This window comes from Chionomys nivalis, chromosome 7 (assembly GCF_950005125.1).
Source record: "Chionomys nivalis chromosome 7, mChiNiv1.1, whole genome shotgun sequence".
Lineage (NCBI taxonomy): Eukaryota > Metazoa > Chordata > Mammalia > Rodentia > Cricetidae > Chionomys > Chionomys nivalis.
Window position 1 is genome coordinate 53,359,688 of NC_080092.1, and position 26,826 is coordinate 53,386,513.

The 26,826-nt window shown below is 51.2% G+C and overlaps 3 protein-coding genes across 4 annotated transcripts in view; 1 reads left to right on the top strand and 2 right to left on the bottom strand.

Annotated features, from left to right (window-relative positions):
• Positions 1-800: 800 nt before the first annotated feature.
• On the bottom strand, positions 801-9,931 carry Aipl1 (aryl hydrocarbon receptor interacting protein like 1). The gene is made up of 6 exons (XM_057776401.1): positions 9,836-9,931; positions 9,077-9,256; positions 3,029-3,217; positions 2,037-2,213; positions 1,822-1,963; positions 801-1,003 (listed from the first exon to the last, which is right to left on the bottom strand). Exons 1-6 carry the CDS (start codon positions 9,929-9,931, stop codon positions 801-803), a joined length of 987 nt encoding a protein of 328 aa, XP_057632384.1.
• Positions 9,932-15,626: 5,695 nt separating this feature from the next.
• Pimreg (PICALM interacting mitotic regulator) lies at positions 15,627-19,847 on the top strand. Its single transcript, XM_057776199.1, has 5 exons — positions 15,627-15,925; positions 17,502-17,779; positions 18,196-18,291; positions 18,844-18,897; positions 19,223-19,847. The coding sequence occupies exons 1-4, from the start codon at positions 15,656-15,658 to the stop codon at positions 18,875-18,877; spliced, it is 678 nt and encodes a 225-aa protein (XP_057632182.1). The 5' UTR covers positions 15,627-15,655; the 3' UTR covers positions 18,878-18,897; positions 19,223-19,847.
• Positions 19,848-20,199: 352 nt separating this feature from the next.
• Positions 20,200-26,826, bottom strand: part of Pitpnm3 (PITPNM family member 3) — an 89,431-nt gene continuing 82,804 nt past the window's right edge. For both annotated transcript variants that reach the window (XM_057773745.1, XM_057773744.1), the window contains 2 exons: positions 24,797-24,925; positions 20,200-24,277 (listed from right to left, as the gene is read on the bottom strand). In XM_057773745.1, the coding sequence (XP_057629728.1) occupies positions 23,972-24,277; positions 24,797-24,925 (435 nt within the window). In that variant the 3' untranslated portion in view covers positions 20,200-23,971. The remainder of the gene's footprint in view (positions 24,278-24,796; positions 24,926-26,826) is intronic.

A 26,826-nucleotide genomic window follows, 5' to 3' on the forward strand; every position in this document is an offset into this window, starting at 1 on the left:
AATTAAAAACATTTTTTTTTCCTTTTGGGACTGGAGAGAAGGCTCAGCAGTCAAGAGCACACACTGCTCTTCCAGGGGACCTGAGTTTGGTTCCCAGCGCTCAGATAGGGCAGCTCACAACCACCCACAACTCTAGCTTTATAGGATTGCAAGCCCTCTTCTGGCTTCCTTGGATACCCGTGCGCACGTAGCATATACACACAGAGACACATATATACATACAAATTAAAATTAATAAATCGTTTTTAAATATTTTAATTTAAAGTAAGGTTGATTACTGCACCTGAGCTAAGGAAGGGGAGCTAGCCTGTGCCATTTGTTAATCTGGGGGGGGGGTTGATTTTCATGGGCACCTATGACTTTGATCCCACAAAATACATGTATTTATATGTATCTATTTATACTAAAGATCAAACTCAGGGCTCCAGGATTGCTAAACAAGCTCACTACCACTGTGCTATATCCACAGCCCTCAGAAATTAGTCATAATATAATTTAGTATGAGTATATGCTAAAAAGCAACATCGAAGTCCTTGTTAATTGAACCAGGGATGCTCGGGCTATGCTTGCTGAATGTGGTCCACAGGCTGTGCGACCAACTGCTGAGGAGTCACTGACAGTCTCATGACAACCAAGACTGCGCCCTGGGGCACCCTGCAGAGCAAGTGGGACAGTGTGAGCTCAGTGCCCAGTCCACTGCCCCAGTCCTCAGTCCAGCATTTCAGACAGCAGCTCCTACCCTGGCCAGCCCAGCCCAACCTAGCAATGCCTAGCCCAGCCCAGCCCAGCCCAGCCCGTGCCTAGCCCAGCATATTCCGGCAGCGCTGCCGCTCCTCCTCCTGCTTGTCCGACAGACGACTCTCCAGCTGCCTCAGTTCCCTGAGCACCGCCTTGCGCATGGAAGGTTCCAGCTCCAGTACTTTCTCGAGGTCCGCCTTGGCCTCCTCAGCGTTCCAAACCTCTGCGTGAGCGCGTGCGCGCACATAGTAGGCCTTCACGATCCCTGCAGAGGGGAGCAAGCTGCACCCAACCGACCAGCCCCAGAGAGCCCTGGCATCAGACCTCCTGACCTCGATTTCTTCCAAGTGCTGTAACCAATTTCACTTTCAGAATTTTTGTATTGTTACCTCCGAGGACCCAAGCTTTGTCACCATCGGACCCTGTTATTGTGCCTGACCAATCCGGGTGACGGTGAGGCTCAGTGCAATAATAAGGGTGGAGTACTTAGTGCCTGCAGCAAATGTTGTGCTATCCTGCTTAGCGTTAGTTGTCAAACTCCTTCTCAAATACTAGCAAAGTCAATTTCATATTTTTCTCTGGATTGCTGGCCTCCTTTCAAAGCCTGGTTACGACTCCCAAACTAATGGAATAACAGCCACATGCACATTTGAAAAGCATAAAAATAAATAAGATTTTAAAAACCACCTCCCTAAAGCCATGATTGTGCACACCTGTAAAACCCAGAGCTCTAAAAGCTAAGGCAGGAGGATCACAAATTCCCAGTGAGCCTGGGCTACATGGCCAGCCTCAGTCTGAAACAAACAGCTCCCTCAATAAATATCACCCACCCAGAAGCAGCGACAATGCAGTTGCAGGCTTGGGGAAGTCAACAGGGTGAAGACAAGCTTCCGTGCCTCTCACCGCAGAAAGGGCCATGTGAGGCCAGTGCCAGTGGCGGTGACCTGGCTGCCTGTATCTCCCCCACCCCCACCTCCATCTCCACCACCCCTACTCCTTTACCCTCACCCCCCCCATTCCTCCACCCTCACTCCTACTCCACTGCTCCCCACCCCTACCCCCTCACCCCTGCTGGGGTTGCACCTGGGTGATGACGCAGGATGTCGCTGGTATGCTCCAACACCTCGTAGTACTCCTCCTTCTTCAGCAGGCACTGGCAGTAGTTGAGGATTAAGGTGTTGATCATCTTCTCCAACTTCAGCCACTCCACCTCCCAGGGCTTCTCCTGCGAGGCAGAAGCTCAGCCACCGGCTGGGTAAGACTCATCCCAGCCCACCCAGCCAGCGGTAGCCCCCAACCTTAGTCTGAAGATTCCTCAGGCACACGATGGCCTCCTGGTACTTGGTGGCAGCCTGATCGTAGCGACCCAGCTTGTAGAGCCTGTTGCCTTCCCCGTGAAGGAGAGGAACGGCCTGCATCCTCTCTTCATTGTTCAGATTCCACGTCTCCCTCTGGTACTCGCTCGGGGCCTCCACCTAGTCCAGGAGCTACACGTTAGCCAGGAAAGGACCAGTGAGATGACCCCAGCATCCTTCTGAAGTGGTTTGCCTTGTCCCACAGTGAGGCACCATATCAGTTGTGCTGGTCAAGACCTTGAGAACAGAGCAAGGAAGCAACAAGATCCAGCCCTGCCCTAAGCAAGTCAGTGCCTTTGGGGAAATTATGAAAAGGCTCCTTTCTTAAGGAAAGTTTACTTCCAGTAGTTGGAAGATTGTCATGAGTGCTCGCTGTGTTAGAACAAGACACTTTTATTGCCATCTGGAGAGAATTTGTCATCATAATAACACAAACGTGTAATGTCTACAAAGAGCGCTTTTGAAGGGATGTTCCCGCACAGTGCACAAATCACACAACTGTTCTTTTTTAGTTTTCCTTACCCATGCAGCCCTCAGGTTGAGCTTCAACCTTGGTCATAAGCTGAGTCCTGACCTGGCCTCGACCTTGACTCTGGCTCTTTTAGCCCCATGCAGGCTCTCTTACTGTGCCAGACCCAAGTCCAAACCCACAAGTTACAGGAACCAAGAAAGAGGCTGCAACCCTAAATCTTGCAGAAATGGAAGCAGACAGATGACCAATTAAATAAAGATGCTTCAAAAATGAAATTAAATCCCATTTTTCAAACGTTGCTTCCAAATGAGTTTTCCTTTGGAGGGGGTTTGCAACTTTCAATTCTGCTGGGGTCCCTGGCCAGCCTCTTGTTTTCTAGAGAAGCAAGTGAAGTGGGCATGGGGTCGGGAGTCCTCAGGATCCCTCCTGACCTGGGCCAGCCCCTCCCACACCCGGCTCCCACCTGCAGCAGCTCAATCAGGAAGATGAGTGGCTGCGGCTCCTTCTGCAGTTCATCCAGGTCCTCGTAGCCCAGAGTATGGTATGCGAACATGTTGGCCAACCCGCACGTGTGCACATGCCATCCGGTGGGGTCCTTGCCCTCAGCCACCTGCCGTAGACTGCGAGACAACATAGGGTAGACTCCTGTGTGCTGTAGGAGAGATGAAGGAGCATTGTCTTAGCTGTCTGTTCAGAGCTAGCCAGACCACACCCAGCCTGGGATGTACCCTTCTCATGGGCACTGCCATCCCAGGACACCTACCGGAACAACTGTATTTCACAGTGTGCCCAACCGCTCTAATCCTGTTGGCACCTCTAATCCTTATGACCACCCAGCAAAAGAGTCATTGTGAATATCCCTGTGCTACAGCTGAAGAAAAGAAGCCCAGAGGGGTTAGACCTCAAAGCTACACAGTCAGGCATGACACAGACAGGATTTGAACACGCCTCTCCAAGCTGTGCTTTTAGCCACATGTTGCCCCTTTATAGCCCTGTGGTCAGCATAATACATTTCTTCCCCAAGGAGTCCCAGAGTTTCCAGGATGTAGCAGTGAATGGAGCAGGGTCCTAAATCTGAGAGAGCCATTGAATGTGCCAGTGCAAGTGTATGTCTGGTCTGATCCAGCTGCATCCAGAGTTGGCCCTTGGGGTTCAGCAAGGTCTGCTCCATACTAGGCCTCGACTCTTTGGTAGAGCCTCAGAGCCCATCTCCACAGAGGTCAAGTTCAGATCACTACGAAGCCATTCCTGTCCCTCCCCTGGTGGAAAGGACAGATGCTGAAGGCTGAAGGTCATTCTCCCCACCCCCACTGGCCCGGATTAGCCCAAATGCCCTGAGCTGACTTCTGAGAGGCACAGCCAGATGGCAGCTGTCTGAAGGATTAAGGCTAGAATAAGGGAAGAAGCATCCTCCTTCCACCAGCTTGCTTTGGGGAGGAGTCCACTGGGGCCATTTAAGCAAGACCTCAGACAAAGGCTGCATTCTACTAGATATCTGCCAACCTGGCTGGTCTGGTGCCCCAGCCCATGCCCAGGGTTATGGAGTGACATCAGGAGCAAGATAGAACCTAGAAGAAGGAACCAAGTTTGAGGACATTTTCCTAGCACCAACTTTGTGAAAGGGAGGGACCCTGGAGCCCTCCTACCAGGTTACAGGCTACAAGAGCAGTCATTGCCACCCATGGGCTCTAGACATCTGAGGACTCAACCAATCAGGGAGCCCATCATCATGGTTCCCTTTTTGCTCTGAGGTCAGAGCCTGGCTCAGGCCAAGGCCCTGTCTGGACGGGAGGCTGCCACCTGCAGTATTACCAACCACATCCACTGACTCTCAATGTGTTGGGCTTGGTTGGGGTGGGGGGCTGTCGGTTTTTTAAATTTATTGCCCGTGTTTAAACACAAAGTAGTAACAGACCCGTGATGGAATCCAGAGCCCAAGTATCCTGCCGCTGCTGCTGCTGGTGCTGCAGTGGCGGCTATGGCTGCTAGCCCATTTCCTCCGTGAACTTGAAACAGCTGCTCCTACCCATTGGGCAACTGGGGACCCAGATCCTGTGGAATCAGAATTTGTTTCTCTGGCCTCACAAAACTGAGCACCAACAACAGGTTCTAGGTGGAGACAGACCTTTGGAGGCAGACAAAGGGCCAGAAACTCCAACCCACCCTGCCCCTCTGTACTGGGGGAGAGAGGGAGGCAGTCCCTATTCCTGCAAAGATATAACTCCAAGCTGACTGAACAAGGACAGTCCAGGCAGAGTGCAGGACAGGAAGTGACACCCAATGACTCCTTAGTCATGTCTTCTTGGGCCTGTGCCTGCCCTACTGGTGACTGAATCTATCTAGAACTCTGGTTCCTGAGTAGAGGCTGCCCACAGAAAAGGTGCTCACTAAACACAGTTACATATACTCTTCCTAGGGCAGGTATTTTAGTTAGGTTTCCATTACTGTGATAAAACACCATGACCAAAAGCAACCTGAGGCAGACAGGATTTATTTCAGTTTACAGGTCCACCTCCCAATCCATCATCAAAGGCAGAAACCTGGAGGCAGGAGCGGACACAGAAGCCATGAGAGGGGTGCCGCTTACTGGTTTGTTCCTCATGGCTTCCTCAACCTGCTTTCTTACAGACTCAGGACCACCAGCCACAGTGGTCTGGGTCCTTCCACAGCCGTCACCCATGGTGAACATGCTCCACAGGCTTGTTCACAGAGCAATCTAACGGGAGCATTTTCACAACTGAGACTCCCTTTTCCAACATGACTCCAGCTTGTGTCGTGTTGACATAAAACCAGTCCGCACTTCATGTGAACTCTCACTCATCCTTCAAGACCCAGCTCAATGTCACCTTCTTGAAGAAACTCCACTGCGAGACTCTAAAGCAGACAGCTTTCCCCTTTGTGGCTCTGGAGCACTCTTCCCTTGTTCTCCACACCGTGCCCTGGCTACCTGGCACCCTATAAAGGGCTGAGTCTCTGCTCCTCCAGAATTCAGTTCCTCCAGGGTTAGAGACCACCTGTATCATTCCTAACACAGAAAACATGCCAAACAGATGCCCATCAAAGGCTTGGTGATATGAGGAAGAGAGACGAGGAAGGAAGAATAGGAGGATAAGAGGAGATACGGTAAGATATACATATATACATATGGTGTAGATGTAGTGCTGAAATCTGGGTTATGGGTACTAGGGAGATGGTACTTTGTCGAAAGTGCTTGTTGTGTGGGTGTGAGGACCTAAGTTCAGATGCCTGGAATCCACATAAAGCAGGTGTGGTGGGAGGTGCATCTACAGTCCTGGTGACATAAGGCAGGTGTGGTGGGAGGTGCATCTACAGTCCTGGTGACATAAGGCAGGTGTGGTAGGTGGTGCATCTACAGTCCTGATGACATAAGGCAGGTGTAGTGGGAGGTGCATCTACAGTCCTGGTGACATAAGGCAGGTGTGGTAGGTGGTGCATCTACAGTCCTGGTGACATAAGGCAGGTGTGGTGGGAGGTGCATCTACAGTCCTGGTGACATAAGGCAGGTGTGGTAGGTGGTGCATCTACAGTCCTGGTGACATAAGGCAGGTATGGTAGGTGGTGCATCTACAGTCCTGGAGGACATAAGGCTTAATGATGAAAGACTGGATTGTGACCGAGCACTGGCCGAAGAGAAGTGGAATAAACCAGCGCCCTGGGAGGTTGTTGGGCGAATGGCTATATGGAGAGATAGAGTGCAGCTGTATAGCTGACAAGAGACTCACATGCACATTCACAAAAGCCACAAGCAGTGGGAAAACCAACAGCCACTATGCTCTAAAACTTACCAACCTATGAGCTGGACAACATATGACTGCTGAAGTGGCCAAAAGACCACAGAGTCCCCAGGAACTGCTCCTGGAGTGAGCGGCAGCTTGTGGCTTTGCACAACAAATCAATCAACAAATCAAGATTGCGTTGACAGCTTTCTGTGCATGCAGCCCACCATGTTAGCAAATATGCACCCTGAGGAGGTGAAGGGACTCTTGCTGATGACAAAGGCTTGTAGATAGAAAGCCTGAAGTAGATGCATAGGGGTCTTCCAAGCTCGGGTTCTAAACTCACATCACAGAATAAACCAACTGAATGAAGGCCTGAACTAACAGAAAGTTTAAGTTAAAGGAAATTAATTAAGATTAAAATAAAAGAAAAGATGCTGGGCTTCAGACTGAGGAACACAGGGGAGTCATGTATTGCATTGTATCCCCTAGTGGTAGACGGTGGTACTGCAGTCTGGCTCTGTTAAAAGGTGCAGGTACTCGACAAGAAAGCTAAGGATCCCATTTGGATTTTGCCCCTCAGCTTGTTTGAACCAGAGCACATTACTTCCACTCTCAGAATCATATTCAGAGTAAGGCTCCTCAGTAAAACAAAGGAGTTAATCTTCAACATCCTTCTAGCTCAAAATAATAGCTTCTACCTTTTAATCGCCTTATGCACACCATGACTTCCACTCATTTATATCATATCCTGTGACTCCCAAAATAGCCCTGAACACTCCATTTGTTCATTTACAGATGAGGAGACAGAGTGGAAAGAGGAGAAAGAATCTCCCCAGGTCACTCCACACTAATAAAATACGTCTCAAATGCAATCTGTCTCTCCACCAAACTGCTCTTTCAAAAAGATCATTAGCTCCCCATGAAATAAAGAGTATCTAACCACCATCCACTGTGAAGATCCAGGGGGAGCCTTGTGATAGACAGCTCAGCTTGTCAACACCTGAACTCACCCATCAATCTCAATCTTGCATGTGATAGGTAGGTACAGTGCGGCCCTCAGTGAGACGTTCACAGAGCTATCCGTGACTTTAAAACAAAGACTGGGGGTGGGGAGTACTTGCCTGCCATGCTCAAATTCCCAATCCCTAGTACTACATAAACGAGATGTGGTGTCACACACCTGTAATCCTCACACCTGGGTGGTAGAGGCAGGAGGATCAGAAGTTCAAGGTCATCCTCAGCTACATAGGGATTTTGAAGCCAGCCTGAGCTACATGAAACCCTGGACAAAAACAATTCAGTGAGAAGGAAAGAAAGAAGAAGAAAGAATGAAAGAATTTTCAAGATTTTAGACAAAAAGCTCATTTGTCAGAAATACAAGAAATAAAGGAATATATCAGACAATTACATTCAGAAGCAACCAGCAGGATCCAAATGTGAGTATCTCTAGGACCACTAACTCCATGACCCGAAAGGGCCAGGAAACCCAGGGAGACAGATACAGAGCAACACAGGTAAAGCCTGACACACTGGTTTTGTTTGGATCCTGCCTGCGCACACAAATGCCACTCATTTCTAAAGAATAAGTGAGCGAGATGGAGTGGGGGTGACCCAACAGGTAAGAGCATTTGCTGTTCTTTCAAAGGGATAGAGTGCAGCTCCCAGTACCCAGGCCAGGCAGCTCACAACCATCTACAACTCCAGCTCCAGAGGATCCAACACCCTCTTCTGTACCCCGTGGACACCTGCACTCATGTGAACGGATCCACATAGATACATGCATGCATAGACACACTTAAAAATAAAAATTAAATCTTGTAGGGTGCTAGAGAGATGGCTCAGAGGTTAAGAGCATTGCCTGCTCTTCCAAAGGTCCTGAGTTCAATTTCCAGCAACCATATGGTGGTTCACAACCATCTGTAATGAGGTCTGGTGCCCTCTTCTGGCCTTCAGGCATAACGCAGAAAGAATATTGTATACATAATAAATAAATAAATAAATAAATAAATAAATAAATAAAATTAAATCTTGTAAAGGGACTAAATGAGATGGTCAGAGAATCCTGTGTCGGGCCATTAGAGAGTGTGCAGGGGTGTTTGGGTTCTCTGGAGATTTAACAACGGTGCTGTGGCTGTTTTTCAAATGTCCAGTAGCTTCAGAGTCACCAAATCTAGTGTTCCCAGATGAATGGCTGCGATGCCTGGAATTTGCCCACACGGTGTGGGATGAGGAAGGGAAGTGCCCTGGAGGTAAGAGGACTCAAGACAGGGTGGTGGGCTGGTTGTGCCAGCCTAGGGGGCAAGCGTTTGATAGGCTTCTCCTGACTTTCGCATGTTCTCAAGTTTCTCTAAGAAGCGCCTGTCTCTTCAAATCACAGAGCAAGACGTCGTAAAGATGACTTATGAGTGATGTAAGTATGAACTGAGTCATAGAGCTGGAAGGAATAGGGGGAGGGCAAAAAAGCCCGGTGACCACAAACTCCAGAACTTGCTTCACTGAGCAGAAATAAAAGGGTGGGGAGACCCTCTCCTACTTCTCCTATCCCATGATCCTCTCCTACCCCAAGGTCCTCTCCAAAGCCCCCCAGCCAACCATACATTTTATGTCACTTTAAGGCCTGCTTTGCCTGAAGGGCACCACGTTTGTAATAGCAGAGAATGGGGATTTAGGCTAGAATAGAGAGGCTTGTTTGCCCTAACTTTCCTGAACCTTGCGGTTCCAGGAAGAGTGTAAGGGGACCAAATGGGGAAAGAGCCATGTGGCCTACTTACGATGGTGTCGCACCAGAACTCGGCCACTTCCCCGAGCCGCATGGACGTCAGCAGCGTCTCCCACACCTCCAGCTTGAACATATTTCCGAGGATGATGCTCATGGGCTGGCCCACCTGTCTGCTGTCATCTATCACTGTGTGCTCCTCATCACACTTCATGGTTCGGAAATGAAACGTCACCTAGTCCCCAGAACAGAGGGGTCTGGTGTAGACATACCTCCAGAATTCCAGCTGCGGCCACCCAGCCACCACAGGTTCCTAGGGCTCTCCTCAGAGTCAGCTCCTCCACGCCTGATAAGCTAAGATGCATCAGACACACCCTGCAAGTGCCCACAAGGAACCCATTTCTTTCTAGCATAACCCGTGCCCGTCTCTCACGACCAAGAGTCAAGAATTCCTTCCCCAATAAGCTCAAATGCCCAGGGATGCGTTCATCCACACTGGGAGACCCATCAAACACAAGGGGACAAACACCAGAACTCCTGAGATTCCTTCCTATTCACCTGACATTTGGAGCTCTGGAAAATCCCCCAACCCCAACCCCTCAGTCCGCACTAAAGCTACCCCCAAAAACTACCCCCCAAAATAGCCTGTTTATAAACTTTAAAGCAGGGCAGCCTAGGTGCATAGGGTGGGCAATTCCAGAAAAGGCCTGCCTGGCTGGATTAGGGCTGAACCAAAAGCTATTTGCAATGCCCTGGGCACAGCTGGAACTCAGGAAGGGACCATGGGGGCTCTAGCTGGGGGAAGGTTACTCACCCGGGAGCCAGAGATGAAGTTAGGGAGTTCTCCTACTCCCCCGTGCAGAATGGTCTTCTTAACACCCTCCACATTGAGGAGTAGAGAGACGTCCATGCTGCAGGTATGGGAGAGGTTTGTGCTGACTTAGATAATCCTACTGACACCCAGTTAGAGACCTGACTAGATAATCCCCCACAGGAAAGGACGGTTAAGCAGCTGGCACCTGGAGGATTTCCTGGCAGGGAAGGGACACAGGAGGAAGGTAGGACGCCTGACCACTACAAACTCCATTGAGTCTGACACCCACAGGCTTTGCTTTCTTTCAATCTCAGCAAAAGAGGTCAGCTGATGTTTCCGTGAGGAGGGAGTGGAGAAGGAAGGCAGCAGGAGAGGCATGGGACTACCCAAGGAGAAGAAGAGTGGAGGCCCAAAGCCACCACTGTCCATCCCTCCTGTGCCTGCAGTGCCAACCTTGTCCAGTCTCTGTCTCTTAGCACTTTCCTGGGAGCTGGGAGAAGTGACCAGAGGGCAGCAGCGGGGTTCTGACTCTGGGGTAACTAAGAGAGGTTGGAACAGTTCTGGGAGAAATTGAGGCACTCCTAGCACTAAGCTTCTGCCTCCACTCTAAGGTCTGGCTAGACCTCAGTCCTGGGTCCTGCAAAACATTTAGAAGCCCCCGGGACCCCCTTCGGAGACTAGAAGAAAAAATGTAATGTGAAGACTTAGTGTTTGGCGCCACCTTGTGGCCACCTCAAATTCTCATGCTTCTCTCCAGAATCTTGAGGCTAATAATGGACTCCAAGCACCCCAAAATCAGTCTCTTCTGGACGTTTACTCATGACCAAGAGGCAGAACACTGACCTTGCAAAGGGGAGAGATTATAACTTGTATAAAAGCCAACCAGAGATTCCTACATCAGAGGAAGGCCTTACGTGTCTCCAATCCACCATTCCTCAATTCCCTTCTCCAGTAAGGCCTGGGTCCTGGGGTTCCCTATCTTCAGCACCCTCAAAAGTCTTGATTACCATAAAGAGTTCTTGCCTTAAGAACAAATCTAGGCACACTGGTCAGACACAGAGGATGCAGCCTAGAATTCTAGAAAGCCCTCCCTGAGTGCCAGGTCCCCATCTCAGGACTTGTTTCCATCCCAGTCTTGGGGAGCAGGTAATACTGAAGGTGCAGAGGCCTTTTCCTCTTCCCTGCTATCTTTCTCCAGCCATATGACAGCCTAGAGGGGCATGTGTGTTGAGGAGGTAGAATGAACAGACAGGGACATCACTGCCATGACCATGGGGTGGGGTAGGAGAACCTAGGCGATGGCCCAGCACTGATCCTAAGCTCCCTGCAGTGCTCTCCCATGCCATGGAGGATGGTCTTGTGAGTTGCTTTATGATGACTCTCCTTATAACACAGTTTCTCTCTGAGACATTTCTCCCTCCTGATCAGATGCACAATGGGAGAGAAGGACCCAGCCTGTGCTCCTTTCCACGCTTGATACTTTGCTACTGTTTCCATATGTTCCATATAAGCTAATGTTACGAATGCCTTGACATGTCAAGCACTGTGGCAGGTGCTGAGGAGATGAATGTAGCAAAACACTCTGAGAGTGTTACATCTTCATTGAGACGTCCCCTCGCTTTGACCCCTGTCTTCACAGGAGCCACTCTCTTTCCCTCCGTCTGATTCACTGGGTGTATTTCCTGATTGTGATCACAAATGCAAGAGACACAAGTAGTCTGAGATTCCTGGTAAATAGTCCCATGGAGGAGAGGCTAGCAGACAAAGTCAACTTTGCAGAGTCAAAAAACCCACAGCAAAGGGAAGGGGCAAAGGGATTTCAGGGACCAGGTTTCACTGCTGTAGAGGGGGCATCCATTGCCTGTTCAGGCCACAGTCTCCAATCTTTCCAAAGCCTTTATTGGACCACAGTTCTGGTCACCTGCTCCTCTCTTCAAAGCCAGCTGACTTCCCACCCAGATCTATTCCAAACTCCTGCCCTAATCCAGGTCTCTGCTCCTGGCCCCCCATCCTGGCCACGCCCTCTGCTTCTCTCAGTTTTAGTCCTGGAATGTGGCAAGGTTCTTGGCATCACCCTCCACCCAGTGCCTCAACTAGAATGTCACATATTTGAAAAAGCCACCCACCCTCCCTGTGTCCTTTTCTCTTCCCATAGCCTCTGACTCTTCAAGTCCATGGCACCATAACTGCTGGATGTCAGTTTTCTTCTATGAGATGTGATCATTCCAGGGATGGGAATAGTGAGTGAAAGCCGGGGGAGAGGGAGCTGCTGGAGCACCCCTTCCCTACCTCCCTCCTCCAGAGGCTAAGCCCCACTTGTGCTCCTCGCTGCATTGTCCTCCTCCAGTGGAGCAGGAGACCCTGCACCCACCACTCATCAAAGAGATACGCCTGTGTGGAGCCCCCTCCAGCTGCAACCCATGCAAGGCTGAAGGCAGCAGCTTCCCATTCAGAAGAAAATACTTCTTCTGCCTTCTTGCGTTGCCATGGAGACTTCCCTTCATTAACCTGATCTGCCAGTTATGTCTCCAAGTGGCGAAAGGGGAGAGAGCAGCAGGCATTGAGAACACTCTCTACACACATGCACGCATGCACACACTCCAGATGCTCAGCAAGGATGTGTGACCCGAAGAGAGGAACACAGAGCCCAGAGTCAAGAGACCTAGGGTGTCGCCTGTCTGAATCTCCAGTTTCGTCATCAGTAATGGGAATAAAAATAGAGCCGACTTCCCAGAGCTGCAGCGAGAACGGAGAAGGAAGAACGTCGATGCACTCGGCTGAGTGTCCGACACGTGATAAGGACTCAGAAAATATAAGCTATTATTATGAATGCCTTGACACGCCAGGCACTGCGGCAGGTGCTGAGGAGATGAATGTGGCAAAAACACTCTTTGAGAGATCCGTTCCCAGTGTTTCATCTTCATTGAGACGTCCCCTCGCTTTGACCCCTGTCTTCACAGGAACCACTCTCTTTCCCTCCATCTGATTCACCGGGTGTATTTTTTTATTGTGATCACAAATGCAAGAGACACAAGCAGTCTGAGATTCCTGGTAAATAGTCCCAAGGAGAAGAAGCTGGCGGACAAAGACAACAGGCTCCTGAGGGCAGCAGCTTGCAAACCACAGCCTGCACCCGTTGCTCACCGGCCGCAATAAAGCCTCTCAGCACATCATGCAGTCACAAGCCATACTCTGAAGACTTTATTTGGGGTTGCATATGTGTGTGTGTCAGGTTTCTTACAGAGAGTGGCCTTGAATATGATATGCCATGTGCAAAAACCACAACACACACACTCACAAAGACACACGCCCACAAACACATAGATGCAAGCATACTCTCTGCCTGGCCAGCTCATGCCCTGAGTCTCAGGTTTGGATACCATGTGGTTCTCTGCCTGATTGTTGGAGTTGATCTGGAGATGCTCATCTCTCCAGGCATGCTAAACTTGAGTCCCATGGAAGTAAGAAATGGGCATTTTCTGGCTCCTTTTAGCACAGAGTTTAATAAATCACAAGTTCCCACTTGTAAGATTAGAGAGACCGTGGGGGGCGGGGAGATCGGGAAAACCAGGGGGCTCCAACTTGGGTTTGTTCCCTTTAAGTAACCAGCAGGAGGTGATAGGACCCAGGAGATTACTGGCTTCAGGAGTCAGGGGAGAGATCCAGGTTGGGGAAGGAGGTGTGAGGGCTGAGAAGCATCAGTGAGGGAGCCAACCCTGGTCCACAGAAACTCTGCTCTTGCGTAGATAGTGTCTGGATCCTTCACCCTGCTGCACTTTCACAGAGTGAAATATGGCCAGCTCTGCACCTCAGCTACATCATAGAGTTGTGTGGCATTGGGAGTAAATGAGTTCATGAATACACAGGGGCCATTCTTGAAAGTGCTGCATAAAATTCAATCATTGTCACAGGGAGGGTTGGGAGGTGAACATAGATTCTCAGGGAGAGGGTCAGACAATCCGGACACCAGGAAGAGGCCTGAAGAGTCTCTAGGAGTCCTACCCCAGGCTTAGGCAAGGGACAGGAAGAGAGAGGAACGATAATGCTTCTTGGAGAAGAAGGTAAGTGGGCCCCATTGTGCTGGCACACCTGGGACCCTTGGTTTCAATATTGGGGAGATTGAGCCAGGAAGGAGAAAAAGAAGGAAGGGAGGGAGGAAGGGAGGGAGGGAGAGAGGGAGGGAGAGAGGGAGAGAGGAGGGAGGAAGGGAGGAAGGAAAGAAAGAAAGAAAGAAAGAAAGAAAGAAAGAAAGAAAGAAAGAAAGAAAGAAAGAAAGAAAGAAAGAGGGCAAGAGGGATGGTGCTATTGTTCTTGCAGAAAGACCTGAGTTTGGTTGTAAGCACCCACATGGGGTACCTCACAACCATCTCCAACTCCAGCTCCAGAGAATCTGACTTCTTCTGTCTCACACCCCCACCCCAACCCTGCAAGCATTCACAAATTCACACAGAGATGCATAATTAAAAACAAAAATAAAATCTTAAAAATATAAAAAACAAAATGTCAAGACTTCAAAAATAAAAGCAGGTACATAGGAGAAAGCAAACCATGCTTTTGATGATGGTGGCGGTGATTAGCTTGCTGGAAGACTAAGGGAAAGATGGCTGGGGCAAGACCAGGCAGAGGAACTGACTTAACGGATGGAGAGGGTGATCTACAGTCTGTCCCCTCCTCTGAGATGTTCTTTCTTGGGCGCCAGCCGGGTGGTGAGTTTGAGGAACTGACAGGGGCAGGGCGGTCTCTCAGGAAGGAAGAGGATCCGGCGGGGAATTTGAAACAAAACTTCCCAAGGAACGCAGCGCTCAGCAGTTCTGTCCAGTCTAACGCTCTGACAAAACTACTGGATGTGAGAGAGAAGTTAGATGGGGTAAAGGGCTGGAAGGGGTGCCCTGGGTGACCGTGTCCCGCGACCTCGCAGCATCCCGCCGAGAAGCCTGACTTCAGGGTCTGGGCAGGGTCTGGGCGTGCGAAGGACATGGAAGAGGGGAGGCCACGCCAAACCCTGCAACCAGGAGGTGACAGCAGTCAGACCGAGACCGCCGGACCTGCTGGACCCTTTGCAGCGACCCAGGCGGGGGTCCCGAGCGATGTATGGGCGTGGCCCGGCCAATCCCAAAGCACGATTTATGGTCGCGAGAGAAACAGACCAATCGGAATCCAGGGGCGGTGGCGGCGGAAAGCTGATAGGGCCAATGAGCTGCGAGTACCAGGCCGGGGTGGGGCCGCGCGGAGTTTCAAATCTACTGCAGTGGGCGAGGAGCGGGTGTTGGTCTTCGGATCCCGGGTATCAAGCAGGGAGGTGAGCGCGGGGACATCGAGGGCTTGGGGAGGGGGTCTCACGAGGGCTTGGGGAGGGTTTCTCACGGGCGGCTTCTAGAAGGGAGCGGGCCAGGGGCTTTGGATAAGACCTGCAACGCAAAAGGGGTATCTGGAGATTTAAAACACCCCATCTGATCCTTGGAGGGGTGGCCAGAGTCTGCTCCGCAGAGGAGCGCGAATTTATGAAAGAGTCGCTTGCTGATGGTGCCCTGCATAAGCGCCGAGGCTCGGTGACCTCTGTGGCTCTCCGTTGAGCCTCCGTGAAGGAGGCTGGGATGGAAAGACAATTTGCCCCCTTGCAGTCGAGGCAGCTGCTGACCGTGACGCCGTGGTCGTCTTTCTGGCATCCACAAATTGAGCAAAAGTTTACCCGAAGAGGTTACATTTCATCTCTTTCCCGGTTCCCAGGGTCTCTGATGCCTGGGAATATGACCAGAGAGTACTTTGATGACCTTTTGACCTCCCCAGGATCTAGCGGACAGAGGAGACTGGACCAAGCACATGGCGTCTCAGTGGCAGGGCATGACGGCCTCCATGCGCAGACGATCGCTCCTAAAGGAGGAACATCTAGAGAAGGGGGTGACCCGGTCTGCTGAGGGCCATCTGGGCTCCCTGTGCAGACAATTTCAAAGGAGGCTGCCACTGAGAGCTGTCAGCCTCAACCTGGGGAGTGGCCCCTCCTGGAAACGCCTGGAAACCCCAGAGCCAGAGCAGCAGGGTCTTCAGGGTGCAGCTCGCTCAGCCAAATGCGCCTTGGGTGCTATGTCCCAGGTAACAATGACAGAAGTGTCCTGGGTATTAAAAATTCCTATCCTCAGGGAGGCTCCAAGAATAGAGTCGGTGGGGTCTTGGAGTTTGATTAGGTCCTTGGCAGTTTCCCCCTCAAACACCCCTGCCCCTCGTTCTGGCACATAAGTTTCCCAACAAATCAGTGGGTGAGAAAGGTCATGGAAGAAATTGATGCTCTCCATGTAAGGTAACCTGCTGTGCCTTATGATAGGAAATTGCAAGAAATGGCTAACTATAAAGAGATATCAATCTCAAGCTTAGTGGATAAAGCCTCCCTAGAATAGATCATCCTTCCACGATAACTCAGGAAAGGGGAGGTATGTGGAGGCACAGGACCAGCAGGATGGTGTGAGTCCAGCCTAGATGCTGAAGGGGCCTTGGTGTGAGGACTAAGTCACAGTGAAGAGGAAGATGCTATGTGCTGACCCCCATCTAAATCTCCCAGTCAGACTACTTATTATGCCTTGGCTATCAGCTACTTGGTAGGAAAAGGCAGAGAAGCTGGGCTTGCAGAAGGATGCAACTTCTCGAGCGGTTCAGAAGGCAGGTTTGAGGGGTGGTGTTCGGGTGCAGTGTGCCCAGGAGCCTTCCAGGCAGGTGTCTTCTTAAAGTATTTATTTAAATGTTTATATCTATTTATGGGAGGAGCATCCACGTGGTGGTATTCACCTGGAGGTCGGAGAACAATGTGCAGGAGTGGGCTCTCTCCCTCCCACCGTGAGGATTCTGGAGATCAAATGGTGGCAAGAACCTCGACCTGCGAGCTATCTCACTGACCCCAGGTCTCTAAACCGAGAGCTGGAGATGTGGGCAGGTGGCCCCTGGAAAGAACAGAAGCTATAAAAATGAACAGACCTCCAGGGAGAGAAGGGGTGGGCATCTTTCTGGGCATTTTGATGGTGTGGGGAGAGAACAGAGGCTCCTGGCAACTCTGCAGAGAGGCCTCCTGGCCAAAGTCTAGCTTTGACTTGGAAGAGCCCTAAGATTGCTTTCAACAGCTATAGCTCAGAACGATGAAATGTGACATCCTGTCTAAGGTCACCCAACTCATCAAACTTACCTCGGGCCTTGCTCCAACTTCTGGGCTCTGGTTTGCCAAGACAAAGGCAATCTAAGCAGAACCATTTGATCCAGCCACATGTAAAAGATCCAAGGTCTGGGACTTCATGCTATAGAGTGTAGAGAGCCATAGAAGGGGTTAGAGCAATTAAGTGTTGTGATCACAGCTGTCAGATATATCATTGAAGGGTCTGTGTGGACTAAGATGGAGAAGGGAGGAGAAGGAATAAGACCAGAGTGGATGGCAAGTGAGCCAGTATTCAGGAAACTGAACCTCCCTCACTTTCTAGGTTAGTCTGTTCCTGGAGGGCTTAGTTGTGGTGTGATCTTGCTGCTACCTGCGCTGGGTCTCTGGGAAGATCTTGCAGGAGAGTACCATCTCACAGGGAATCATACTGTCACTCTTGAGACTAACAGCAGACTGTGTCTGTGGGGTAGCCGAAAGCTGACAGCCCATTGGTCCTATCTATGCTCACCTTCCCACATGAACCCATCACAGAGAATCCAGGAGTCGTGCCAAAGCGGCACCAAGTGGCTGATGGGAACACAGGTGAAAGTGAAGAGAAAACGAGAAGCCCAGAAGGACCGTGGGTCCCCACCACCCAGTCTGAACCAAAAGAACACTCGGCTATGCAGGGCCAACCGGGATGCCAGAGTTGGGGGAAATCCTCGCCTCTCTGGCCAGATGGGTTCACACGGCCATCGACGCCAGCGGTTAAGGAGGGAGGTTGCCCTCCAGAGCCCCTGCTCCTCCACAGAACCTCTCTGCTCTCCCAGGCAAGTAGTCTCTGAGCCCAGCATGATTTCCCTTCCTGTCCCACAAGTCTCCTCAGTACTACCCGGGCCGAGGACACCCTCCCTGATCTGTCACATCCTTTTCCTGGCCCAGGTCTGCCGCAGAGCTAGTGAGGACCTGAAGGGGGGAAATCTCTCCAGTCCTCTCTCCCTACCTGTAAAAGGGTTAAGAGATGAGTCCCACTCCATTCTAGATGGGGGACATCTAGAAGCCTGGGGCACAGGTTTGAGGGCAACAGCAGCCCTCATCTCACTGCAAAATCATTCCCCACGGCTCAGTCTCACAGGCTTGCATGTCGCACGCCACAGCGAGGCTTTAGTGGGACTTTCCCAGTCAGCCAGTGTTGTCTGCCCAGGGCTCTCGCTAACCCCTGCTTGTGGCATCTTCTTGTGTTCAGTGAGTCTGACAGTGACCTGGAGCCTGTGGGAGCTGGAATCCAGCATCTTCAGAAGCTGTCTCAAAAGCTGGACAAAGCCATCAAGGCTGAAGAGAGGTGAGCTGCATCCTGGGGTCAGAGTGAAATGGCCATGGGCCCCTTGAACCATACTGTATTTCTAGGAAGTGCTGTTCCAACACCAGTCTGCCACATGACCAAGACCAGTCCCTGTCCCTCTATGCTCCAGTCTTGGGATGATGGTGAAGGATGCACTATGAGCCCTTCAGGCCTTGAACTCACCTTTGCCCATCACCTTGAATTTCATGTGTGGCTGGGTACCTACTTCTTGAGAGGCCTTCCCTTCCTCCACTACCTTTTATGGCTCCTCTATACCCTGTCTACGCATGAACTTGGCAAAAACAACATGGTTGCTGTGTAGTCCCTGGTCTATCTGTTCAGGATTCCAACCATGGAGACATTGCCTTGTTCTGGATCTTCCCTAACTTGGAAACTGTTTTCCTATTTGTATAAAGGGTTCTTAGGCCATATGTCCCCTGTGGCCATGTTCCCACCATGTTTCCAGGTTCTGGTCTTGTCTAGTCTGGGCTGGGATGCCTTCGGAACACGAAGCATCCAGTTCATCAGTCTCACCCCCTTCTCTATTCCTAGTGGTGACATGACTGTCTCCCTTATTTGTGAATGAGGACAACAAGCATCCTACAGGTAATATCCCCTCCCTCTTTCTCAGTCTCCTCCTCCTCTCTCACCTCCTCCTTCACTACATGTAAATGTGCATGTGTGCTTGCAAGAGTGCTAAAGAAGTGAATGGATTGAGAAAACCGCAGGGTGGGTAAAGAGCAGAGTAGAAAGTATCTGGGTTTTCTTCCCTCAGCCAAAGCTGCTCCCCTTACTGATCACATCAGAACCCTGTGATTTCAAAGGACTGGAAGCCGCCTTCCAACCTTTTGGATCTGGAGAGGAGGGCTATAGCTTCCTACATCCCCTGCCTTGAGACAGGGAGAAGCACAATGAAAGCTCTCTCTTACAGGAAACAGGCCCTGTCCAGCCATCAAGTCACCAGAATGTCTGTGCCACCCACCCTATGAACTTCCAGGAGGAGGTGCAGTTGGACTCATCAGCATCCCCAGACCACTACTAACAAGGACTTGACTAACATGGGATCCAGAATCCTTCTGTTTCAACCATATCTGGGCCAGTTGGTAACCACTGGCCACAGCCTGAGTGATATAGGAAGACCTTGAAGAGGTGGTGAGAACTGCCCATGCTCTTCTGGGGACTCATAGGCAACCTTCTCTCCAGCCTCACAGTGGCCCATCTATATTAGGAATGTACCTAAAGATGCTAGGCGGTTCTGAGCCTTGTAACTAGGACCAAGGCCCTGCAGGAGCCATCCCATGAAACCACCCCCTTTATTCACAGTGCAGAGATTCTTGGGAACCCACTTTTATCCCTGCTCCCACAGGGCTCCACGGGAAGAAAGGAGATATTGGTAAACTGTGCAAGCCTGAGCTCTTGGGGCCTACCTATCAGCTCAGTGTGGGGCACTGTGGGCATGCTGAGAGGGGAACACTGGTCGAGACCAGTTTCTGCTCTTTGTAAATTATTTAGGAAATCTGCTGTCTTTTTAATAAAAAGATACCAGTGTGTCAGTTTCCCAGATCACATTGCTTTTTCATAATAAAAACTTGTCTTTGACACTTGGCATTTTTGTTACATACACGCTCTGACCACACTGAGTGCACAGCCGTAGGACTGGAACTCAGCTCCATGTCTCCCATCCCCTCTGCTCCTGTTCTTCTCGCCAAGAGAACCAGAGTGCAGAAAAATGGCTCAGTGGTTAAGAGCACTGGCTGCTCTTCCAGAGGACCCAGGTTCAATTCCCAGCAAGAACATGGCAGCGCATAATTGTGTGTAACTCCAGTTCCAGGGCACCCGACACCCATGACAAAACACAACGCACATAAAAATAGATAAAAGAAAAGCTTTTTCACCAAAGCACATCTTAAAGGCAAATAAGGTTTTTATTTAAGTGACAACATTTCAGTTAAAAACAGCTCACATCAAAATCAAGACCAATTGTAAAAATCTTTTTAATTCCATAATGCTGTTTTTGTCTTGTTAGAAATTGGATATTTTACATTTTCTCTTCTAACGGATTTTGTACAAGGCAGCCATGAGGACTGTAATAAGCCTTTTCTATCACAGAACCAGCCATCACAGCGAGTACTGGAAGTTACACACACAGGGACAGGCAGACCACAGACAAGGTCAGACTGGCTGCCACCACTGAGTAAACAAAGAAAAGGACAGTGGGTCTGGGTCTGAGGGGCATGTCCCACCCTGCCACTGTGCCTACCATTCCTTGGTGTCCCCTACCTCTTCTGCACCATCATAGGGTGGAGTCAAATACTGATTTTTTTTTCCCAACCTCCCTGTTAGTTTACCAGCAAGATCAGGGCTTTGCTACTTGTACTAAACATTTAACTTGGGTGTATAAGAAATTCCTCCCTAGCCCAGAAGGGAAAGAAAAGGGATTTTTTTTTTTTTTAATTTTCAGAGCACTTGGAATGGAACCCCGGGGATTCCGCTGGAAAGTGGTTGTTTAAGGCGGGGTCAACTGCAAGGCTCCTACAGTCAGGGTGCCCCTCCCAGATGGGGCTTCACCTGAGCTGAGTGGAGAGTATGCCTGCAAAAGTGGCACCTCCTCCAGACCTGGGCACATCGGTCTGGCAGGGTCCATTCCCCAATTAAAGATAGGTGCCATGTTTTGTCTGCAGGATACTTCCAGGGCACAGCTCTGGGCTGCGGAGTGCCCAAAGTACAGTTTAAAAACCATTAGATACAGCTTTCCCTTCTTCAGAGAACCACCCCAATCTCAGGAATACTGGGGTTCAGATACATTTGATGTAGCCCAGCACCCAGGCGGGAAGGCTGTTCGTCTGAATGCATGAAAATAATTTATTTTCTTTAAAAAATATCTTGTGATGCTTCAGGGGGTCAGTCTTTAGGGGTGAGGGGCATGAGGCTGAAAGAGCAGACTCCAGCAACCCACAACAGGACGAGGGATAAGGGAAGGTGTTAGGTGTCCCTCAGCCAGGTCAGGACGGCTACCACATGGGAAAAACAAACATGCCACTCAGATACGGAAACTTTGGTCAAGCAGGAACGTGTTTCAGCAGCTGGAGAGCAGGCACACCGGGAGCTAGAGGTCTCTAGAAAACAGCTGGATGGGGCGTCACAGAAGTACTGGAGGAGGCAACGGCACTCTCCTCTGGAGAACACTAGGTATCAGTTCCTCTGATCTCTGACCTAACTGAACACAGAACTAGCAGAAAGCACACGCAGAGTACAGTTGCCAGGAAGCCAAGACTGAGCTGTTCTCTAAACAGAGCAGTGAGCGCGTACTTCACACAGGCGCCACGGCTCCTAGGGTGGTATTCACAACACCTGTACACCAGCGGCATCCCACAAAAGGGATCACCCTAGCCCCAGTGTGAGGCTCTAGCAAAAGAGGAGTGGGGCCTCTGGCTGGCTCTGACCCACAGAGCCCGGTCACTGGCTCCAGTCTCCCTGGGGGTCCCCCACTCACACAAACACTCAGTCTGGGGTTCTCAGAAAAGGGAGAGGTGTTTATCATTTGAAAGTTAGACTCAGTGGCTCCTGCTGGGAGGAGAATCAGTCATGTCTATCCAAGCTCAAATCACAGCATTTAGGGGAAAGGACTGTAGTTAAGGTGGTTATACCATATGAGTTGGTGCCAAAAGACAGTGCGGAATGGTGGAGGAAGGTGGTGTGGGGCAGCGGGGGCAAGTATAACTTCTAAGAGAAATGGGGGGCATGTATAAACTTCTAAGAGAAATGGGGGGCAGGTATGAACTTCTAAGAGGCAGAATAGAAAGAGGAAGCTGAAGCTGGTTCCATACTGCCTTGCCCTCTCTGCAGCCCCCTGGCAGTGATGGGCATGGTTTGCCAGGTACAGTGCTGATGCCGCTGAAAGAGCTGTCAGATAGGATGGGATGGGCAGAGGGAACAGGAGCTGTCAGATAGGATGGCATGGGCAGAGGGAACAGGAGCTGGCAGATAGGATGGGATGGGCAGAGGGAACAGGAGCTGGCAGATAGGATGGCATGGGCAGAGGGAACAGGAGCTGGCAGGCTGAAGAAGATATTTGGGTGGGAAAAGCCGGGTGGGTACTGGGAACCCACACCCCCTCCAGCCCAAGTGAGGCACCCAGTTTGCTGAGCAACTCACAACCTAGTGCCAGTCACCCCCATCAGCAGCCACCACAGGCTGCATGGGAGCTGCAAGAGGTAGACATCGAACAGAAGCGACACCGAGCTGACAGGAGCCTGCTGTGTACGCAGATATTTGGCTCTAGCCTCTGTGGTGGCCCAGGGGGTTCTAAGACACCCAGGCAGCCATACAACAGGTGTCAGCCTGGGCCACGGAGCAAGGGGGAAAGTCGCCAAGGCCAGGGACTCGGCAGCAAAGAAACACCCCCTGCCACCACCGTAAGGTGTCTGACTACCCTAGAGGAGATTCTATGCTCAAACTTAACTGAGTTGCCAGGGAGGGGAAGAGATTACTACAGCTTGAGTCAATATTCCATGAACCTCCAGAACCCAAGATCTCAGTTCTGTGCATTCCAGAAAACCTAAAGAGAAAAAGCCAGTCCGAGCAGAGCTATGGAAGGGGCCACCATGTTGTCCCCTTTGTTGGCGGAACGAAGCACTTTCTGTTTCCCTCAGTGTACACAAACAAGCTTATTTCTCCACGAAGTTGTGGCTTCCTTCCTCTGGGGTGCTAGGCTCCCTTTCAGTCCCATCTAGAATCTCTATCCCAGGGTGGGGAGGGCTGGAATGGAGGGAGGCCCACTGGGCATTCTGTGAAGCCCCAGAGAGCACAAATGCTGTATAGCCTCGGAATCAAACCCAGGACCCTTCTCAGCCAAGAGGCCCCTTCTAGTTACAGAAAAAGGCAGGGCCCAAAGAGGATATGCTACGGACTGTAGCCAGACCAATTTGGGGCAGAGCCCATGGCTGCAGCCTCTCAGGGAAGTGCACAAGGCAAGACTCAAGGAAGAGGAACATCTGTCTTCAAGGGCCACAGGAGAACAAGAAGGGGAGCAAAGGACAGCTGCAAGACAGACAGTCAGCACCAGACCCAGTCCCCAGGGGTTGTGGATCGACTCCACATACACAGATTGGACCCAGAGAATGTCCTCTCCCATAAAGTGATCTCACTGTGTCATAAGACAGCCAGCCCCAAAGTGGTGCCCCAGATGTCACAAGGAGGGCAGGCACAAATGCCACTCACTCTTCTACATACAGTCAAGTTGTCGCACCTGCAAGCGGCCAGAGGTAAACACCTGTCTGGCAGTCTACCTAGCGCGGGGGCTTCCGGGGGCTTCTCTAGTTTGAGCCTGCCTAGCACAGCTACAGAAACCTCAGGACTCGAAAAGATGGTCAACTTTACCCAAACAATGGGCACAGGCAGGCTTGGCCCAAGGGTCACTCACATATCACCCCTGACTCCGGCTTGTGAGCACAGGCACGGGGAAGCGGCGGTGGCTGCACTGAGACACCCCGATTTCACCCCATAGCAGCCCAGAAAGCTCCCCAGTGTCAGGGCAAGGTCCCTCCCTGCTCTGGTCGGACACTGCTGGACAGACACGGGAGGGAAAAAGCAGGAAAATGCCTTTATCAGGGAGAAGGCAACCCTTCCCTTCCCTGCAGGCCGCCTAACTGCCCCCACTGTTCTGAGCACCGCCCACCCTTCAGGGCACCGACTCGAACTTGGGGGGCCCACGAGCCCAGCTGAGCGCAGGCAGCGGCCGCTCGTGGTCCTTGTCGGACTCCGGCTGGCTCTGTGCCCGCTCGGGCTTGGGGTTAGGGGCGGGTGGGTCCGGCTGCTGCACTGACATGGTCCTGCGCAGGTGGTTGCGCTTGCGCAGAAACTCCGGCTGCGCATGCAACCCGAAGCTGCCCTTGCGCAGGATCATCCGCGAGTTGTTCTTCTTGGGGCGCGAGCGGTGGCTGGCCTCCAGTGCCGCCAGGTGTGCGGCATAGCCTTCACTCAGGAACTGTGGAGGAGACAAGCATCAGGCTAGCATCTGACCGTGTCCCCCAACATCGCTACTTCCCTTGGGCATCCTCCAAGGGAGTCTGCAGCTTCTCCAGGACCCCAAAAGCAGTAGCAGAGAGGCTCATTACAGTTCTAGGGTTCCCGCAGGCCACTGAGCACCCCTGTCTGAACCCCTGCACTCTGACTCAACCCCAGGTTCTTTCTGGCTGTACGTCGTCCTCCTCACCCTTTCCCGGAGGCCAGCTTTACCCTGGAGTCTAGGCTTGTAGCGCATCTCCAGGGCCTCATCACTCATCCATTCAGAGTGGCACTTGTTTTGTAATAAACAGTCATTGCCATTTCCCCTTCCCCTAGATGCCATTACATCCGTCTCCACTTGGATTCTCCCCTGCGTCCAGCAGGGGGCCTGGCCCAAGGCATTGCTCAGTAGGAATAAATGAATGAGTAAACGAAGGGATGAGAAAGTAACTGAATGATTAGGTGCTGCCCTCGATTCCCTTCCCTGGCTCCAACACACCTGGCACTGGGTTTGGTACTTCTTGGTGGGCCGGCCCACGATGAAGATCTGGGATGCAGGGAGGCCCAGCACACTGTAGACCGATATGTCTTTCGTGGAGCCGTAGGCTGCAGTGATTTTGATGAAGCACTGAAACACAAAGCAAGCTGGAGAAGAGGGAAGAAGACCTAGGGAGACCCTGCTGGGGAGCCCTTCATCTGCACTCAGACACCAAGTCTGCTAGGAGCCACCCCCAGATGACTGCCCCTCCTTCCCCCAGTTCTTCACACTAAATCTGAGGTGGGACACTATGGCTCTATCAGGGAATGGAAATACATTACTTACTGACACTACTGCCCAGTCCCAACCCCCTCCCACCACACACACCTACCCACACACCCCACACACCTCCCACAGTGGGACCAAGTTATGCATTATGGACCCTAAACTAGGGGCAAGCTCTAGGCTAGCCATGTGACCCCTGCCTCCTGATAGTTGGTCTGTTGAGCTCCCCAAAAATCCAGACCCAATTTAGAGATTTGCCCTCCCCGTCCTGGGGTGCTTCCTTCAGTTAATTGCCTTGATCTCCCACCTACCCAGCTGGTGATGCTCACTACACTACACCCTCACTGTGTGTCCCCTGTCAGCGTCGCCCTCTGTCCTACCATGTTCACTGAGGACGTGCTGGCTAGTTTAATAGCAACTCGACACAAGCTAGAGTTATCTGGAAAGAACCTCAGTTGAGAAAATGCCTCCATAAGATCTGGCTGCAGGGTATATTTTAAAATAGTGATTGACGGGGGAGGGCCAGCCCATTGTGAGTAGCGGCATCCCTAGGCTGGTGGTTGTGAGTTCTGTAAGAGAAGAGGCTGGGCAAGCCATTAAGCAGCACTCCTCTACGGCCTTTGCATCCATTTCTGCCTCCAGGTTCCTTCCCTGCTTGAATTCCTATCCTGACTTCCTTCGGTGATGAATTACGATGTGGAAGTGTAAGCATTTCCTCCTCAATTTGCTTTGGGTCACGGTGCTTCATCACAGCAACAGTAACCCTGACCAGGACAGGGGACTTAAGTCTGAGCTACAGTTTCCCTCCTTTCAATGCACTGTCATCACTAGGACGACACTGCCAACTATGATTCAAATATGAAGTGAGCCCCATAGGCACGTGTGCAGGAAGCCTGGTCTCCAGCTAGTGATGCCACTGAGAAGTAGCAAGTTAATGTGTACTGATTTCATCCATGGGGTTGAGCCATTGACAAGTTCACAGCTGAATGGACTTAGATAAAGTTAGAGGAAGCTTTCCGCTGGCTTGCTCTGTTTCCTGGCCACCATGAGGCAAGCAGCTTTCTTCTGCCGCCCACTCCCACCAGTATATTTTACTTCCACCTCAGGCCTACAGCAATGGAGCTAGCAGACCACAGATGGACACCTCTGAAACCATGAGCCAAAAAAACTTTTCCTCAGGTCAATTTCTCAAGAACACACTGTCCACATGGAGAGCCTGTTGCTCCCCACCCTTACAACCTGCTCCAGGTTGAGACTCGCCTTTTTCTGGACCCCACCTCTCTATTCCCTTGGCCTTCAGAGGTGTCCTTTTCTCACCAAGGCCATCCACTGGTCAGGCTTCAGCTAGCAGACAGCTGTCACTGTCCCACTTCCACGAGAAAGGGTCTGTTGCTTGAAACCCTCCCTACCCTGGCCTCTTCCTTCCCAACTGTTCTCCCTGTTCTCAGCTGGCTTTCACCCTGCTCCCAGAAGCACAGCACAGCTTCACCTAGCTCCATCCATCCTTGGGTGGTGCCTGCCCTGCCCCCACGCAGCTCCACTGACTCGTATCCAGGGCTCCAGTCTCTGCCTACAGCCCAGGCTACTGCCCTGATCCATGCACTGGGATCTGCATGGCTCATGATCCATGGCCTTTTCAGTGTCCTCGTGTGTGCATCTGACTTCATCTTCTCCCTGCCTGACCCTTCTCCTGTATCCCTTCCTGTTTCATCCGTTTATTCATGTATGTATTCATGCTACTAGCACTTACTGAGCACCTACTGCGT

Excerpts from the sequence above, each read along its gene's own strand:
- Aipl1 (XM_057776401.1), bottom strand. The coding sequence starts at position 9,931 with ATGGACGTCTCTCTACTCCTCAATGTGGAGGGTGTTAAGAAGACCATT. Across the intron at positions 9,257-9,835 it reads ACTTCATCTCTGGCTCCCGG|GTGACGTTTCATTTCCGAAC; the intron begins GTGAGTAACCTT and ends TCTGGGGACTAG. Across the intron at positions 2,214-3,028 it reads TCCTGATTGAGCTGCTGCAG|GTGGAGGCCCCGAGCGAGTA; the intron begins GTGGGAGCCGGG and ends CTCCTGGACTAG.
- Pimreg (XM_057776199.1), top strand. The coding sequence starts at position 15,656 with ATGGCGTCTCAGTGGCAGGGCATGACGGCCTCCATGCGCAGACGATCG. Across the intron at positions 15,926-17,501 it reads CCTTGGGTGCTATGTCCCAG|AGAATCCAGGAGTCGTGCCA; the intron begins GTAACAATGACA and ends AACCCATCACAG. Across the intron at positions 17,780-18,195 it reads GAACCTCTCTGCTCTCCCAG|TGAGTCTGACAGTGACCTGG; the intron begins GCAAGTAGTCTC and ends TCTTGTGTTCAG.